The 19526-nt window shown below is 42.1% G+C and overlaps 1 protein-coding gene across 1 annotated transcript in view; it reads left to right on the top strand.

The window, feature by feature from the left end:
- The window catches only part of CDC7 (cell division cycle 7), a 35769-nt gene extending 17054 nt beyond the window's left edge, over positions 1-18715 (top strand). Inside the window, exons 3-12 of the mRNA XM_066625285.1 lie at positions 2082-2165; positions 4187-4322; positions 5280-5373; positions 5456-5598; positions 6831-7062; positions 8785-8880; positions 10936-11105; positions 12338-12420; positions 14121-14270; positions 17028-18715. Of these exons, the coding sequence (XP_066481382.1) occupies positions 2082-2165; positions 4187-4322; positions 5280-5373; positions 5456-5598; positions 6831-7062; positions 8785-8880; positions 10936-11105; positions 12338-12420; positions 14121-14270; positions 17028-17422 (1583 nt within the window). The 3' untranslated portion in view covers positions 17423-18715. The remainder of the gene's footprint in view (positions 1-2081; positions 2166-4186; positions 4323-5279; positions 5374-5455; positions 5599-6830; positions 7063-8784; positions 8881-10935; positions 11106-12337; positions 12421-14120; positions 14271-17027) is intronic.
- Positions 18716-19526: the final 811 nt, after the last annotated feature.

The following is a 19526-nucleotide window of genomic DNA, read 5'->3' as shown; positions in this document are numbered from 1 at the left end:
ACAGCAGCAGATTATCAGGTTCTTGATAAATTGTTCATTATTGTGCAATATGAAGTGGCTTCGTTAGAGGTAGCCCAGATCACTTTTGACTGTAAATGTTTCTTTATATCAGCAATGTTCTTATTAAAACTTATCGATGTATCATTAACTGTTGTACCTAAAATAATATTAAACCAGTTTATGCAGTGTGCTTACAGTATTTTTGTAAGATTCAGATGAAAAATATGCGAGTCTTGTATCAAAAAAGTAGTTGGAAACGTAACTAGGGCCACTTGTGCTGCCTCAATTTTGCAGAAAAATGCAATACAGCATCCTTTCCATGCCACCTAGTGTTAGGAGTATGAAAAGCAGGAACTTTAAATTTTTAGGAAGAAGATTTTAATTTAGCTAGTTATCGTAAGCCTGCTATATTGCGTTTTTAAAGCTCTTTGTTTTGGGAATGAAAGAAAATCTTTACTAATTTACATTACCTAGCCCTTCACATCTTTTCTAGTTTATGTTGGAGAGACCAACTGTGGGGATGTTATTTAGTGTAATTACTCTCGCAATACAGTAGTGCCCCCTTATCTGCAGGGGTTCTGTTCTGGACCCCCCCCCCCCCCCCGCAGATAGCTGAAACTGGATACAGATGAACGCCTGTTTCCACAGCCTGGACCATCCAGAGGTGAGTGGAAGCCAGCTCCCCTCTCCTTCAAAGGGTCCTATGAGCTCAGCAGAGTCTGCGGCCTCTGCATGGCTCAAACTGCTCTCGGCAGTAGAAATAACGTAACTTCTGATTTCACAGAGAAACTGGAAGTGACATTTTTAGTGCCTTATAAGGCATTAAAGGCATCACTTCCGGTTTCACTGAGAAACTGGAAGTTGTATTATTTCTACTGCCGAGCTCAGACATCTGCATCCTCTGCTGAGTGTGGAGGACCCTTTGGAGGTAAGGGGAGCAGAGTGTGTATGGGGGGGGGGGTGGACCCAGTCCACAGATAACTGAATCCATGGGTATGGGGCCCCCCCTGTACTCTTTTTGTGTCCTATACTGCTTGGGCATTCTCACATGATTTTGACAGATTCCTTTTATGTGTGGCTTTTAAAGTTTGTATAGCAGTCTTTGGAATATAGACTTTTATATGACTGTGAAGTTTAACCCATGTCATACCCCAAACAAAGCACCTCTTTAAGTACTGATGTTGCAAATAATCAAACATTAAATAGTAGTTCTAAAGCTGGCATAGAAACTTTGCTACTCCTTGTGCTCGCTCCAGAGTCTCTTGTGGTTGTTGTTACACTTCAGAAATGAAAATAAATTTTAAAGGAATGGAAAAATATAGCTTGAATGTTTGCATAGACTGGGAGCAGATAGTATCCCCTCTATTATTATGCTGTTGTGCAGTCATATATTATCCTGCATAAAGTTTATATGATCTTACTTGCAGCATGCATAGAACTGGTTATAGCTGTAAGGCAGACAGGTAACCAAAATGGACGTAGCCAACGCATTTATAAGAAGTGAATATACTTTTTGAGAATTGCATAAGTGAGCACTGAGACTTGTTGACTTCAGTATCTTCTGAGTATCTTCAGTATCTCCCTTGCTAAGTGCAGCTCAGTCTTCATAAGGATAAATCCTATGTGAACTTACTTTGGAGTAAACTCCAGTGAACACAGTGGAATGTGTATGTAGTCATTTATGATGATGCTGTACAATAATACATAGTGCACTTCTTTCTGCTTGGAAAACTAGATTTCATGTTCTTGCAGCTCCCAGGAGGTTAGGAAGATGCAGTGTACACCTTTGGAAATGCTGTAGGGCAGGTCGGGCAACTCATTCCGCGAGCACCATAACATCTTAATTCTGCGTGAAGTATAGAACGAATACACACATGCAGTGGAAGTGTTGCAATCATTTTAGGTGAAATCTGTATATCCTTTGAATTCAGTGGCATATTTTACTGATTGTGGATTGTTCAGGACCAATGAAATTTGTGTGAATATTTTAAATTACACTAATTATTTTGCAAGAGTTCTATGTAATGTTCAGAGTTGGGAGGAGGTATTACTTTTTATTTTTTATTTTTATTTCTCAACAGGTACAAGTACAGATATTGAAAAGCTTTATGAAGCAGTGCCACAGCTTGCAAATGTGTTCAAAATTAAGGGGAAAATTGGCGAAGGTAAACTATGATTTTTACTTGGTTCCTAGGTGGGGAACATAAAGGTTTTTTAAAAATCCTTTTCAGTGTTTGGTATATGTAGTTGATTGGATTGTCTCACTCCACCCCCTCTTTGCAGGTTCTTGCAAAGAGGAGATGAAACGGCAAGCCTCCTGGGCTTTATTGCTTTAAACTGCAGATGGGGACTTGCATAATGGAATGCTCTTCCATACAAACACCGCCTGCATGTAGAATAGCGTAGAGAAGACTTAGGGCCCAATCCAACTTGCCAGCACCAATGCAGCTGCAATGCAACCCCAAGGTAAGGAAACATTTGTTCCCTTACCCCAGGGCTTTTCAAACTGGGGTGTCGCGACGCCCCAGCCTGTGGGCCCTGGCCCCTTAACAGGCAGTGGCAGCCTGGAGGCAGGGAGGAGGCAGCGGCGCGATCCCCAGGATTGCGCCGCTCGGGGGCTGCAGGGGCTTGGGTACATGTACCCAAGCCCCTGCAGCCTCCCGGGGGTGTGGGGAGCCCGGCGTGACCTGCAGCAGGGCTCCCCGCAGCAGTGAAAGTAGATGCAGCGCAATCGTGTTCCTCTTCCACTTTAGCGGAGGCAGGGCACAATCACTCCTCATCTACATTCACTGCTGCGGGGAGCCCTGCTGAAGGTCGCGCTGGGCTCCCCGCACCCCTGGGAGGCTGCAGGGGCTTGGGTACGCGTACCCAAGCCCCTGCAGCCCCCCCGAGCAGCGTGATCCTGGGGATCCTTAAGGGGACAGGGACCAGGGCCTGCAGGCTGGTGTGTCGCGATGCCCTAGTTTGAAAAGCCCTGCCTTACCCTGAGGCAGCCTCTCTGCCACCCAGCCACAAGATGCAGTGCATGCCCCATTGGCATGGCTGCATCAGTGCTGGAAAATTGTATAGAACTGAGCCCTTAGTCTAGCAACCGTTTTCCGAGATTTTTTTTCCTTGACCTTACTTGCAGCCTGAAGCAATACAGCTCAGACACAAGTTCACCACTTCATCTGTTGCTTGTGAAAATGGCTCCCCGTGGATACTGCGGGCCCACTGTATATCTCAATTTGAGAAGCATAACATAGTTGTATATGATCTGTTGTGCTAAAGGGGCTTAAAAGTATGTGCAATAACAGTTACTGCCCAATTCCTCCTTGGATCCTGGAGGCCACTGGATGTTCATGTTAGCACGTTAAAATCATTAGGGCAGTCAAGTGAATGTCTTAGCAGGGTTATACATGTGCATCTAGCTATTGAAAACCTCGCTATATTACCTTACTATATCTCCTGAAGCTGATTCTTTGAAGATTTGTATCAGACTTTTGTCCCCTTCAGAACCTCTTTCCATTTTAAATCAGATATAACAACAGATTTGTTGTTCATATAATTTTCAGGTTGTTTGCTTTTTTTAAAGACTGTCCTGAATTTGTGAAAAAGCTGTATTCCAAATATGACTACAGATGTGCCCTGGTATCTGTGGGGGTTCCATTCCGAAACCACCTCCCTGTAATTAACAAACTGTGGATAGCAGGGCACACCCTTCAGAGGCGAGGGGAGCTCCACTCCCCATGCCTCCAGAGGGTCTTCTGAGCGCAGAGGCTGCATATTCTTTTTTTAATCTGAGAAACCGAAAGTGACCTTTTTCATTCTAAGACACAGTCTGAGCCTGGCAGAGGTGACAGACATGCATGGCCTTTGCTGGGCTCAGAGGACCCTTCTGAGGTAAGGAAAGTGGAGCTCCCCTCGCTTCTGGAGGGGACGCAGGGGGACAGATCAGATCTATGGATAAGTGAATCCATGGATATGGGGGGCCCTATAGTCTACTCAAAACAGTACTCTATTTTTCCATCCTTGTTCCCCCAATAGTATGAAATTCATGAAGGCTTTGCTTTAAATACCATCACCCTCATGATTATTATTCCAATAATACCTTCATGACAGTGTAGAAGCTGAGCTGCTTTACAAAATATCAAATTGGCTATTTCTTGTAACTAGAGAATATTAAATGAAATTTCCCTCTTTACAGGTACGTTTAGTTCTGTTTACTTGGCCACCGGCCAGTTACGAGGAGGCCGTGAAGAAAAAGTAGCTTTGAAACACTTGATTCCTACTAGTCATCCTTTACGAATTGCTGCTGAACTTCAGTGTCTTACAGTCGCTGGGTAGGTCTTGAATGGAAATGTACAAAAGTTTTAGTCTAGTAGACTTAGGATTCTAGTTTAGCAATTGCTTTGATTTATGATTTAAATAGAATACCATATATGTACATTGTATAGACAGATTTTTTTAATGGGTGATGTCTAGTAGTACTCTGCTCTTAATTCTGTAACTATAGCATTCCATAAAACATCAATAGTATTGTGAACATAGGCAAACATATCAAGATATGGTTTGTGAGGTATTAAGTTGTCTATTGAAGTATGTTAATGTAACAGGACTGACTGGACAGAGCTGCACGTGCAAAGCTCCAAAATAAAAATGTGTGCCCAAGGAATCCAATTTCTGCACCACCAATGCTGACCGGATTTGTAGTCTGCATCTCTCTCTCTCTCTCATATGCACATTTTCAAGCCTTCTTAGTTTACTTATTTCATGCTGAAGTTTCTTCTATTTTACTTACTTCTTTCTGGTTCTGTTTCTGCTACTCATGATCAGGGACAAAGAACAATAGGGCACTGAAGACTCACCCAGCCACTTGATCGCATTTTTAGTCACCTCTCTGGCTTCTGAGATTTCAGAGACATCACACATTAAAGCCTAACTTACCTTTAACTTTTAAGCATATATCCTCCCTTTTGACTTTTAAAAACGTCTTCAGGACTAGAAACCTGCTTTTAAAAAGGTGACATTGATGCCTAGTACTACATTCTGTATGCTTCTGTTTTTTCATGGAATTATGGCATACCTGAAGCTCTCTTAGGAATATTATCTTTTTCTAAATATGCGTGGTTCTCTGCGTATCTGTAATGAACTGCTAATAGTTGAGCTGAGGCTTTTTAAGAGCAGAATGAAACATCTTGAGGAGGTGTATGGAGATAACAATCTTCACAATATTGAGAACATAGAGTTCATATGCGAGGTTAAACATTCACTTGTGGTGTTTTGTGTTTTCCTTTTAGGGGGCAAGATAATGTCATGGGAGTTCAATATTGTTTTAGAAAAAATGATCATGTGGTTATTGTTATGCCATACCTGGAACATGAATCCTTCCTGGTGAGTTTAAAACCTGTTTTGCTAAACTCACAACATATATTTACAAATTGTTGCACATTCATTTATTCTGGCATTCTTACAGGATTTCTTGAACTCTCTCTCCTTGGAAGAAGTAAGAGATTATATGTTTAATCTGCTCAAAGCTTTGAGACGTATTCATCATTTTGGTATTGTGCACCGTGATGTCAAGCCAAGTAACTTTCTATACAACAGGCAACTGAAAGAGTAAGTCTGCCTTGGTTTGACTGTGTTACGATCTCATACAGCAATACCTGTCTTAAGCATAGTAAACCTAGCCATGTTCTGCATCTAGCAGCACACTGTGAACCTAATCAATAAAGCTAAAATCAGAACTAGATGTTCAGTGGCAGGTATGAGGCTGTGACCTGGCTGCCAAAAAACTGCAAAGCAGCCAGTGGAAGGATTCTATTTAGAACCTGCCAACATTTTGCCCTGCACTTCCCTCCTTCCAGTTTGGTTCTTGGATCCATTTTTGCCACAGCTAGATGGTTTTAGAAGACAACAATAGCAGGTTTGAAACAGGGTTGCACTGTTGCCCAGTGCAAATTTCTGCTGCCCAGAATTTGTTGAGCATTGAGCACCAGGGATTTAGCATTTCCCCACCTCCCTTGGTTTATGGTGTTTGTAACTTTTGGTAGTGAGGGTCCCCAGCCTCATGTCTGCTTTCAAATTTCAGTTTGGTCCTAAAACTGGATAACTGGATATTTTTAAGCAAATCCCATTTGATACTGATCTCTTTGTGATAGTATAGACACTGGATATCTTCCAGTATAGAGCAGCAGTCTTCAAACTGTGGGACTGCTGTGTTTAGAAAAAACCTAAAGTGTGTTGTGTTGCGTTCTATGCTGTAGCATCTTTCCAGCCAATCTTCTCACAAACTTGCGCTGGGCAGCCGCTTCTGCTGCCTGTCATCTCAGCAGACTCTGCACCTTGATTTCCGGAGGGAAATGGCTGCCTGGCACGAGTTCGTGAGAAGATCAGCTGGGAAGATAAAATGGTGAGGCATGGAACACAAAGTGCCATTCAAGGAAGGCTTTGTCTACATGCTGAATCTGGCCCATGCTGAGGTTTGGCGCCATCTGGAATAGAGGATAACAGTACAGAGTCTGGAAACTACAGTATAAAATCATGTAAGGTATTTTGCCTTAACATCTTCAGTAACTGAGGTTCACCCAAAGTGAAGGAACAGTTACCTTTTGGTACAAGAGACCAAAAGGGTGCTATTTTATCCCCCCCCCCCCCCAAAAAAAAATATTTAGAGGATAGAAGTGCAAACCATCCCTTCTAAAAGTTCTGCTGCTGCTGCCCAAACAAACTCAACCATCATTCTGTCTTCAAGCTAACAGTTAAACTGCTTAAGGGCATAGGTTCTGATACAGCAAAAGTTCAGTTGAAGTATGTATTAAACTATTGACAATTTATGTCTTCTTTCTTAGGTATGCCCTAGTTGACTTTGGTTTGGCGCAAGGAACTCCAGACACACAAATAGAGCTTCTCAAAGTTATTCAGTCTGAAGCCCAGCAGGCATATAATAAGTCTCACGTACCTTTGGGAAGCCAGGTTTCTGTCACGTCTAGACAGCTGGTTCAACAGTCAGTGACAAAGACTGCTAATAAAAGACCCTGTTCCTTTTCACAAACACAGATTAAACAAGGACACAAAAGAAAGGTTCTGTGCTTCTTCCTTAATTTTGTAATGTGAATTTTATTTAATGCTTCATCCAACAGGGGGAGATGTAATACTAGAATATAATTTCAGTTTCTAGTTTCAGCATCCTCTTGCTTGGGATAACTCCTGAAACGTGTTCATAAAAATCATAGACATCACAAAACTGGAATTAGTTCTGTGCAAGAATTGTTCCTGTATAGCATTTGTATGAAAGCGTTTGCCAAGATACTGTGCTTCAGATGATTCTGCAACTATGAAATAAAAATCCTAAGGCTGATCTCTGTCAAAAACATTTATCATACTGAGGTGTACTGCTCATGCTTTGAGTTGAGTATACACTTATATGTGTAGTGCCTCGGGCAGCTGTAGAAGTATGTTTAACCACATAGACACATGAGAGAGTGGCAGTCATTGGCACTTTGGTGTGTAAAAGATTGGATGTATAAGCTTTACATATAGCAGTGCAACATCTACATTGAAGTGATCTCCTCCACAATGTTCAGTCAATAAAAATTAGAAGTATTACACTTTAATGTGCTTTAATATCCTCTTGTTCTTTCCGTCAGTGTGATTACTGCAGTACAATGGCAAACCCCTGATTTTTCCAGGGCATATTTCTTGGAATATCCTTGTTATTCAGATGAATTAATCTGAAATATTCTCAGATCTCACTGGTTATAATCCATTAAGGTCCAAATCCAATTAACCCTCACTACCTGCACTGGGTGTCGGAAATGTGCTGTAAGGCACACTTGCAGCGCTCGGAGAGGAGGGGCCGCAAGCACTGGACCAACACCAATCAGTGCTGAGCCTCAGTGCCATGTGGAGGGCTGCAGAGGTGCCCCTGCAGCACTGGCCGGTAGTGATTATTTTCAGGACGGGGGGGGGCCCTGCTCCACCGTATCCTCCTTGTCGGGCTACTATCTGGCGGAGTTGCCAGGGATAGGATTGGGCTGCCCATCCCTAACATGCAAATTAGTAGATAGGGACTGATATATCTATTTATTTATTTGCTCCAGTTGTCTCTTCTCTCCATTCCTGAAGTGACAGCAAGGAGGAAAATAAAGGCTTTATTTGTCAGCTCAGTAGATAAGGTGGAATAACAACAGGAAAGTCCAAGTTGTCTGTCTATACAGCTGCAAGCAAGTGTATTAGAAAATCAGTAAATGATGACCATTGGGTGTTCTGGGCATTTTAAGTGACTAAGCATAACCACTTAAAGAGATGAGATGATGTACATGCCAATAGGAAGTTTGTTTTATCCCCCAAATGAATTATTTCTTCCCTGGAAGGCTAATCATAGCACTGTGTCAGAGAAAATCTTTAGATGAATAGTATAGCTTAGTATCTCACTTGTTTCCAAATAGTGCATCTCTAATTGTCTCATTCATCCAGGTTGTCAAAATAAGCTGTTTCAGTATATCAGGGTTTTGAAAATATTCTTATCTATAAGGTTGCTTTGACATGCATCTATCTGTGGAGTATACTGAGAAGTTAGATGTGAAGGACTTTAACTTACAAGCTTATGAGGATGTTGTTGCATAACAGTGCAAGTGCCTGCTTTTTTTTCTGTCTAAAATCATTATTTGCTTTTTATGCATGTTTACTATTCAGTCTAGACTATGTTCTCATCTTGCTTAATAATTTTTTTTAAAAAGGATGGATTACAAGTGACACTGTTTTAAAGATGTAAACCTTACTGTCCTCTTTCTGACACCGTAGGAGGGATCTGACTGCCATTCTGTTCAGCGCTCTGTCTTTGGCGAAAGAAACTTCAATGTTCGAAGTGCTGCATTTCAAGAAAATTCCACCATCAAAGTAAGCATTGCTGGTTAACCAGTAGGTGGATAAATTGCATATTCATCATCACATTTAGTGTTTATTGTATTTTAAGTTTAGATAGGCCAAGTTCACTAGGTAGATGTAGAATGTGAGCTGCATTTTTAGTGTCCAAAACTTATTATGTATGATCATGGCAATGTTTTTCATCCAAGAAGATTGCAAAGTAGGTGATTTGCTTCCAGTATATCTGTCTCCTTGTCTGAACTTTCTGGTGACTCATCTGCTTTCATAACAGTGTACCAGTCTAGCTAAAACTTATGCCAAACTTTTGAAACTACTTTTGTCATTGCTGCTCTACCGGGGTGGGGGGGGGGGGGAGATCTAATCAAACTTTTGTACTATTCTCCTTTGCTAGACATGTCCCACTTATAAAGAGGCAGTTTCTCAGTTAAAATAAATTGAATAATTTGGTCAAATACTTCACTATGGAATTAGAACAGTCTAAAATAAGTCTATAAGCTACTATTCCACACTATGTTTTACTTGTTTACCTGTCAGTGGATCAACATTAATTTATTTAGTAATTTATTGCACATAGATAGAAAAACGGGTCTTAGGTAGTTGTAATTATTGTGCACAACTGGATATTGAAATATGTAGCATTAATAACATTGCCTGTGAATGATGGCTTTTAAATCAGGCTTGAAAATAAGAGATGTGTATGAATTGCTTTCAGGAAACTAGGCAGGGAACCTCTGTAAAATGGAACATTTTTCTTTTGGTTCTAGCTGTCAGTGTGCAACGAAAAACAACTAGTCTCCTATCAGGACAAAATTGGTCATGATTAAATCCCATTGAAATCAATGAGAAAAAGTAGCTGTGGCAAGAGGGAACTAGACATGTTGACAAACACTTGTTTGCCATTGAAAACCACAACCCCATGTCAAAGTCCCTTCTTTCCCTTAACATGTAGGTATAGAAATAAACAACGTGACATAATTAGTTCTGTGTAAGAATTGTTCCTGTGTAGCATCTGTATGAAAGTGTTTGCCAAGATAATGTGCTTCAGATGATTCTGCAACTATTAAATAAAAATCCTAAGGCTGATCTCTGTCAAAAACATTTATCTGGCTTTGCTGATGGCAGGCTTGAAACATGCAGTTTCGTGTGCTGCTAGCAGGCCATTTCCAACAGCTGAAAAAGTGCTTCCTGCCAATGGATGCTAGTTCTGACAGTCGGGAGGAGGGTTAGGATTGGGCTATGGGTCTCATTAATTTCAATGAGACTTACAGTGCAATCCTGTCTTGTGCTGGAACAGGCAGGCCAGGAGGGTTGCACTGTATCCAGTGCAAGATAGGTGCCCAAAGTGGCTCAGCCGAAGGTAAGGGGCCAAGGTAAGCCACTGCAGCCCCAGGTAAGCCACTGCAGCCCTAATGGGTTCTCCTTGAACTTGTGCCACCTCCAGAGATTCCATAACTGTTGGGTCCCAGCCCTGCCTCCCACTCCCCACCCACCCCAGGACCGTCCTCCCCCTGCCCCGGAATGCCCCCCTCCCGCCTCCCCACCCTTTACAGAGTCTTGCATTGGCCAGGCTCGACCAACGCAAGGCTCCTCCATGAAGTCAGCGCGGAGGCTGGACTCAGCCTCTGCGGGTTGGCGCATGTCCCTGCGCTGGCCCAGCTGACTCGCAAGGGGGCGCAAACATGCATTATGGCACATTTGCAACCCTCCTGGGCCGGCACAAGGGACTTGCACCAGCCCAAGAGCATCTTAGGATTGCGCCCTTAGTGGCTAAATATGTTTGAATTAAGGCTGCAAGGTTTACTCTGTGCCATTTTGTAATTTCATATTTATTTGCATATTAGCACTGTTACTAAATGTCTAATTTCTCTTGAATGTACTGGACTAAAAGTCTTGAAATACCTCAATATGTTTAATAGCCCTTAGGATGTATTGTTAGTAAGTTTTGTGAATTTGGCAAGCTGCCTTTATAAATGCTACTTACTACAACTTGTACTACTTTGAGAGTAGCTAGAGTCAAAGTTGTGTTTTTAAATATGTCTTGCATTAAAAATATAACTTTTACTGCAGCTCATAAAACAACCTAGGGTGACAGATATCGCATCTAGAAAACTGTCAACAAAGAAGAAAACTTCAGCCGTGACTAATGGTGTAGCCAAGAAAGCTGCCAGTGGTTATCCAGCAAACTTGACCTGTGACTGTTATGCAAAAGATAGAGTCTGCAGTGTTTGCCTTTCAAGGTAATTAGCTTTGATGCAGTAAAGCCAATCTCTTTGCTGTCAAGGAATGTTAACAACATAGATTAATTGGAAAAATGATTTCACCAGAGCAAGATAGTACTAGACCTATGAAATGCAATGTCAGAGAAGCACTAAAAGGCTCATTTAGTGCTCACAAATTCATAGAAGTGTTCACTTTTTAGTACAGATATTCTGACAATATTTTGATTAAGGGCCCAGTCCTTTCCAACTTTTCAGGGTTGATGTAGCCCCAAGGTAAGTGAACAAATGTTTCCTTACCTTGAGGAGACCTCCATGATTGCCCCATCACCACAGGAAGTAGAGTACACCTTATTGGCATAGATGCATTAACGCCAGAAGGTTAGATAGGATTGGGCCCTCAATGATTTTATACAGGTTTCTTTGTAATATCTGTAGCTATGCAAGCTACAGAAAACCACTTGTCCTCTCATTTAAGTACTAACTCCTGTAACTATGTCTGTGGAATATCTCAAACCAAAGGACATGCCATCATTAGGGCAATGTTATGATATTGAAGAAACAGACATTTAGCGTGCTGGGTTTCATGCTTTGGCCTGGTCTGAGTCATATAGCTGTGAAGTGTCAAAAATCTTGTTGACAACATGCAGCAGTGGTAGTACTGCTTTCAGTATTTTGGGCCTTGTTTGTTTCCTGAGATCTTTTGTATGGGATCAATGTACAGAACCAGTTCCTTGGTTGGAGTCTTCTACTTGCCAAAGAGAAATAGAAACTTTGTGCACATACAGTTTTCGGTCTCTACCATTCAAAGTCATTTGAGGCCTACCAGTGCAGGAATAGTTTAGAGGGCTGCAGCTTCCCAGGGCTGCAGAAGTTTAGAGAACTGAGGCAGTGGAAGTAAGAGTGGCTCTTTTTAGTTCTTAATCCAGAAAGGAAAGGTTGCAGCCCTGTTACCACTGTTCCCCAAGCTGTGTGGCCGTGTAGCTTGAAGCTGAACTCCACACAGCTTGGTTACCTGACGTGGATGTCATTATCAAATGCCAGGAGGCTCTACCTTGCCACTTTGCAGCAATGGAACAACTCTGTGTAATAGCAAGAATTGTTAGAAGGGAAAATGTTTGTTAGCCTACAGAATATTATCTTATGTACCACATAATGGCATATCTGAGAATACTTTGCTGACTAACCATGAAAAAACATAATATGTATTCTGTTACTCTTTAAATGTATGTTTTCTTGTTTTAACCCCCAAGACGTCAGCAGGTTGCCCCAAGGGCTGGTACACCTGGATTCAGAGCACCGGAGGTATTAACTAAGTGTCCTAATCAAACAACAGGTAAAGCACATCAGACCATAGCACATCTATCCATAGGTCTTCCAAGCTATATATGGGTCTGTTCTGTTGTTTAAAGAAACGCGTTGAGGATATGTGTTTGAGATCTATTCTCTTGTTTTGGGAGTTAGCAGCATTTCTTTTTTAAATGGAAGGTGGGAAACAGAAAGCACTTCGGGCTTGTATTAAATCAAGAATTTACTATTATTTGCACTTCAGAGATTTTGAGATATCATATCCACCACTTCATGTTCTTGCAGATATAATTAATATGCTTGCAATCAGATTCCTTCAAGGATTACAGGAAAAACTGGCATACAAATGTTTTACTCTTTAAGCAGATAGTCATCGGACACCTACAGATTCCTAGCATTAATAATAATGACATATGGTTATCCATGGAGTAGCTTTTATTTTCTGATGCTCATCCAATGTGAAAACACACACCAGAAAATCTTTTTCTTTCCCTCCCCACCACTTCACAGTTTGCTAGACTCTTGGACAGAGGCATTCAGGAGGGATTAAGGATTGGGTGGTGAGGTGATGATGATGGGCTAGAACTTTTCCTGTAAAAATTGCACCATTTAGGCATGCCAGAAATGGTGGACCTTTCAATGTTCACTATTTAGCTGGAATGGGGCAGCAACTTGGAATTGGAGGCTTGAACTAGGATATTAGGGAAAGACAGATACAGCATTTATAATAATGGAGGGCTTGGTCCAGTCATCAGTGGGCATGATCCATTCATCTGGAGCTGGTGAGGAGAGGAATACTGCCATCCGTTTCATCTTTGCTGTGGTATGCCCCAACCAAGACTGGTAATTAGAAACACCTCTGTGCAGAGGTGGTACAAGCTGCGTGCCAGGAGGGTCCTATTCCTCCCCATCCCACCACTTTATAAGAAGTGGCAAGGAAGGAAAGGCAGCGGCTCTTTTTCACAATGGCAAACCTCCCTTTCATATTGGGCACTCTCCAGACACGTGAGAAGAAGATGGGCTGAGCAGGCTCTTGTTGCAGGAAACCAGAACAATGAGACTTCATTCCACTAAGTACAGAGCGTGTCCCAAACCTGCAGCTGACAAGCAGTTCTGCATAGGCTCCAAACGTAGCCCCAAAACTCTTGAATGGATCTGTGAGATCCTTCTGAATACGAGAGGAACAATCTCATTCAGATTGCATTTTTTAACATATGTGATTAATGGAAATTTGACCATCAAGTGCCAATTTTGAGATCCTCAAAACATCTCTAATGTACTGGTCCCAGTGTATGCACACTGTATGAGCTTTCCCACTTCTGCATGAACAACTTTATCCATTTAGAGCTGTCCACTCCGCAGAAGAACATAGAAATGCATGCAGTCTTGATGTAGATATCTGGAGTTCTGGAAAGGAGAAATTGCTGGAGTTTTATGAAAACAGTATCAATAAACATGTTTTTTTTTTCCTAGTACCTTTGATGCATCAGTGGTAAGGCTCACAATTGCTCATGTAGTGTTACTAATTTCCACAGGCCCATTTTGAAAGTAAAGGCACTGTAATGCTAAGCAACAGGAAGGCCTAAAACTATACTGCATAAGATCAGCTACCACTGTTCGAACAAATGGAAATCAAAATGAGTTTTTGGTTTTCACCACTCAGTCTCATAATTCGTCATGCCCCCCCCCCCATTTAAAGTGTTACTAAAGATTTGTTTTTAATTGCAGCAATTGACATATGGTCTGCAGGAATCATATTCCTTTCTCTCTTGAGTGGTCGGTATCCATTTTACAAAGCGAGTGATGATTTAACAGCTTTGGCACAGATCATGACTATTCGTGGAGCCAAGGAAACCATTCAGGCTGCTAAAACATTTGGTATGCTAGCTTTTGCATTTTCTTTTGTAATTAAATGTATAATCAATCTGTGTGTAGTTATCTATAAAAAGACAGCAAACAGATACTTTGTGTTTATATTTTTAGAGACTTGTATAACTTCAGAAAAAAACAGCATTGGAATACATTGTTTTAAACATCAGGATCTGAATTTTAAGATAATTTTATGACTTCAAAACAATTTCCATAAAAACAGACTTCTATAAAATGCATTCAAAGTAAGGGCCTGCAACTTTGATGTGGCTGGTCCTTTCAAATCAATACAAATCAGGCCCCGCCAGTGGACCAGGAGGAATACACGGTCAGCTGCTGTGACGTGTTTGCGCAACATTTTGCAGATAAAATCAATCGTATTCGCTACGACTTGGATGCCACATTGACAATGTCTGATGATATCCCCCTGGCAACTGCTTGTCCAGTGTTGTGGGATTCTTTTCAGCTTATGCAGCCTGACGATGTGGACAGACTCCTTTGGAGTGTGAGGCCGTCTGCCTGCCTGTTTGACCCTTGCCCAGCTTGGCTGATAAGAGCTGCCCGGGGTGGACTGGCTGAGTGGACAGTGAGGGTGGTCAACTCTTCTTTGGGGGAGGGGACATTGCCGCTTGCTTTGAAGCGGGCGGTGGTTCGCCCCCTCCTGAAGAAGCCCTCCCTGGATTCCACTGTGTTGAACAACTATCGGCCAGTCTCCAACATCCCGTTTCTGGGCAAGGTAATTGAGCGGGTGGTGGCGGCCCAACTCCAGAGGGTCTTGGTTGAAGCGGATTATCTGGATCCTTTTCAATCTGGTTTCAGGCCAGGCTTTGGGACGGAAACTGCCTTGGTCACCTTGGTGGATGACCTACGCCGGGGACTGGACAGGGGGAGTGCGTCCCTGTTGGTCCTGCTGGACCTCTCGGCGGCTTTCGATACCATCGACCATGGTATCCTTCTGGGCCGATTGGCCGAGTTGGGAGTTGGAGGCACTGTTTTGCGGTGGTTCCGCTCCTACTTGGAAGGTTGGTCCCAGATGGTGGTGCTGGGGGATGCCTGTTCGACACCCTGGCCATTGAGGTGCGGGGTGCCGCAGGGCTCAATTCTGTCCGCCATGCTATTTAATATCTACATGAAACCGCTGGGAGAGGTCATCCGGGGGTTTGGAGTGGGGTGTCATCAATATGCTGATGACACCCAGCTTTATCTCTCCTTTCCTCCAGACGCCAGGGTGGCAGTTGAGGGCTTGGAGCGCTGTCTGGAAGCAGTGAGGATCTGGATGGGGGCTAACAAGCTGAAATTAAATCCGGATAAGACAGAGGCTCTCCTGGTTCGGAAATCTTCTATGCAGGTGCTGGATTATCAGCTTGCTCTGAATGGGGTTGCACTCCCTCTGAAGGAGCAGGTCTGCAGCTTGGGGGTCCACCTGGACTCGCAGCTGCTCCTGGATTCCCAGGTGGCGGCTGTGGCTAGGGGGGCCTTTGCTCAGCTTCGGCTGGTGCGCCAGCTGCGTCCGTACTTGGATCGTGCAGACCTGGCCACGTTGATCCATGCTACGGTGACATCGAGGTTAGATTATTGTAACGCGCTTTATGTGGGGCTGCCCCTGAAGACGGTTCGGAAACTGCAATTAGTGCAGAATGCGGCGGCCCGTGTGGTCACTGGAGCTAGGCGGTTTGACTCTGTCAGCCCGCTTCTCCGGGGGCTACATTGGCTGCCCATTCGTTTCCGGGCCCAATTCAAGGTGCTGGTTTTGACCTTTAAAGCCCTATACTGCTCTGGGCCAGGGTATCTTAGAGATCGCCTACTTCCGTACAATCCGGCTCGTCCTCTCAGGTCATCAGAGAAGGCCTTTTTACAAGTGCCGCCGCCTAAGGAGGTACGTGGGCGGCGGCAAGAAATAGGGCCTTCTCAGTAGTGGCACCAACGTTGTGGAACTCGAAGAGAGGGGAAGACCCTTGACTTGAGAATGGCTCCCTCCCTCGAGACCTTTCGGCGAGGCCTGAAGACCTTGTTGTTTAACCAAGCCTTCTGACATTATGGCCTTTTTAACATCTTTAATATATCTTTTAGTTGCTTTTTTACAGGCCCGATTCCTCTAAGAACTGCTGTTTTATGCTCTTTTATTCTGACTCTTCTGACTACTGTTTTTATGGGTTCTGCTAATGTGTTTTTTAATATGTTTTTATCTGTTTGTGAAATTATGTTTTAATCTGTTTTATATGCTGTTAGCCGCCCTGGGTCCCTTTTTGGGAGAAGGGCGGGATAAAAATAAAGTTTTATTATTATTATTATTATTATTATTAAAACTTTTAGCTCTACAGCTCCCATTTCCATTCTTTCCTCTCAAGTCCTTCTAACCTTCTCTTTCTTGTTCCTCTGTACCATTCCCTCCTTACATAAGTTATCTCCACTTTTTTAGCCCACTTGTCTTCCCAATGTAAGTCACCACCTTTTCTCAGCCGCTCCTTCTACCCCCTCATTTCCCAAACTCTTCTGCCTTCCCTAGGTCTCTGTGACAGTAAAGTAGTTCAACAAATCACAACCAGTGAATTCACTGTAATACCCACTCCCATCATAAAGAATTATTCCATGCTTCATAATATAAATATTCCTATAGAAGGTTAGTTCTGTTAAGTGACAAAGTAGATATATTATTTGGCGACTTTGAAGTACTTTTTAAAAATTACAGCTTGTGTTATGTGTCTTCTGAGAACCACCATTGCATACTGAAGAACAGACATTCTAACAACAGCACTTTTCACTCAGGAAAATCAATACTGTGCAGCAAAGAAATCCCAGCACAGGATTTAAGGAAGCTTTGTGAGAGACTGAGGGGGAAAAGTACCAACTCTGACATCTCAACCGGTGATGCACTGATCAGCGTTTCTCAAGAACCTGCTTTACCAGCTGAAATTGGAAATACTTTAGAATCTGTTCCCCACACGACCAAAAAACACTTTCAGTATCCAAGGAAAAGTTGTCATCAGGATGATGGCACAGATATTGGGACTGTGGCAAAAGCCACTGATCTGAAAGGATGGGACAATGTTCCTGATGAGGCATATGATCTTCTTGATAAGTTGCTCGACTTAAATCCCGCAACAAGAATAACTGCAAAGGATGCCCTGTTGCATCCTTTCTTCAGGATTATGAAGTCATGAAAAGACAGCCAGCTCAAAATGTGCTTGACTGTTTCTTGCAGATGTGAGGGACATGAAAAGCAATGGAATCTACTATCTGCATATCTTTAACCAAAAGGAGAATCCTGACAGGAATTTTTCCCCCATTTATTTGACTTCAGATGCGTTCGTATTGCTGTTACTATAGAATGTATCTGCCAGTAAATATGCTAGTTGTGAAAGTCTCGCAACAGATTTTGGAGCACGTTTTTTTTTCTATAATCACACACCTATGCTCCATTTCTAAATGTTTTTAATCTTGTTCACCAATACATCTTAAGGGCTATTATGGCGGGTCTGTGTATTGGTCCCTTCATGGGGGGGGGTATACTTTTTTAGCATGTTCAATATGTGCCGAATTATTCTAGATTCCTAGACCACCACTTCTTTCATCATGCCTGTTATTGCCAGTATAAATGTGCCTTAAATGAGTGACCAGTGAATTGTATCTGTTTGCACAAGGGGATGGGTGAGAAATCTTCCACATATTTTCCATTCTCCCTTTGCAGCCTCCCAAAACTTGTTCTTAGGAATTGTCACTGTCAAGAGCAGAGGGGGGAGGCCCACAGAACATTAGAGAGAAGAAAAAATTGTTGAAAATCTCCCCTCCCCATTGTTAAAAAAAGGGCTTTTTAAAATCATCCACTGTGTTAGATAAAGGGTGCCTGTGTCTTACTGTGACAGAGGATAGATTGAAATGTCTCTACTTTGTGTGTCACAAATATAAAAAATTGATTAGCAGAATAGATGCCATTGAAGACTGCATGCAAATAATGCTTTTGCACTTTCTTCAGTTGAAGAAACTAAAAATTCTAAAGTTTTAGTTTCACAGAACAGTGCTTAACAAAGTGGCTGCTTCATAATATACCTTTCAAACACACTCCCTGTGTGAACTAAGAACATGCCCTATATATTTCATTAATATCCAATTTCAAAGAGGTTGCTTTTGCAAGTTGTCCTTGTTCCCCCATCCTGTAACTCTTAAGGCTGAGATAAATTTCATGCTAATTTAACAGCCACTGACATGAGTAAGATTAGGGCATCCTGTAAAGGTTTGCCTTGCGTGAATTGGTGAAGTTGGTGTGGTTGAAAAATATATTGATGGTGATCCTGTAATCTCACCTGGAATGGGCACCATTATTCTATGTTGTAGTAATGTGTCTTCTCATATAGGGGCAACATGTGTATTTTGCCAATTTTTTTCCACTGGCTCATCTACAGGTCTTATTGTATAATCAGAATGATTTTGTTATAAACTTTGATGGTTTTTCTAGAATGGCCAAAATAAAAGTATCTTTTTATAAAGGTGAAAGTGGTTATATAAACACACCAAAATATTGATGGGAAATATTTTCTTCAGAGGAAATTTAAATACTTATATTGTTCTGTTATAGCACTGTTGTTATGTCCCCACTAGCCTTGTACTGCAGTCAAAAGGCCTCTGTTAACATTCAACTTTAGAACAAATTTTACAAGGAAGTAAGAGACTGCACTGTTGAGTAAGCTCCATTGAAATGGGTGAACTTTACATCTGTGCAATGCACAAGCTTGGGTTGCACATTAGTTGGAAAATGCTCCTGGTTCAAAAGTTCAATGTATTTTTTGTACCTGTAGTATCTCTGTGGAGGAAGTAATGTCTAATTTAGGCTAGATTCTGTTTTGATTGCAGTCTGGTCTTAATCCCTAAAAAATACCCCATGGGCACCAGGAGATTATGGTCCTGACAGGGGCTCACAGTCCAGTTTGGATCAGACCCTTATAGCAGTGAAGATTACAAAGGATGTTTACTGTGGCTTATGACGGCAATAAACCTTCTTTTGATTGCAATGCACAATTGAACTTAAGCGCAACTACCCCATGTCAGGCAACACACTGTAATTATTGAAAGTCATGGTTCCATTGAATTTGGAAAAAAATTCCATTGAATTTTTTTGTTTAATAAATTTTTGTATTTTGAACTGGTTTTATGCTATAATAGCATAGTACCTGTGCTTCACAAAGGTATTTGCAAAGAAAAGCAATGATACCCAGAACTACTATGCTGTCTGCCTTATAAGCCACATCAGGATCCTAGGCCATGCCTGAC

The sequence above is a fragment of the Tiliqua scincoides genome, chromosome 4 (genome assembly GCF_035046505.1).
Source record: "Tiliqua scincoides isolate rTilSci1 chromosome 4, rTilSci1.hap2, whole genome shotgun sequence".
Classification (NCBI taxonomy): Eukaryota; Metazoa; Chordata; class Lepidosauria; order Squamata; family Scincidae; genus Tiliqua; species Tiliqua scincoides.
This window is presented reverse-complemented; position numbering and strand designations above follow the sequence as displayed.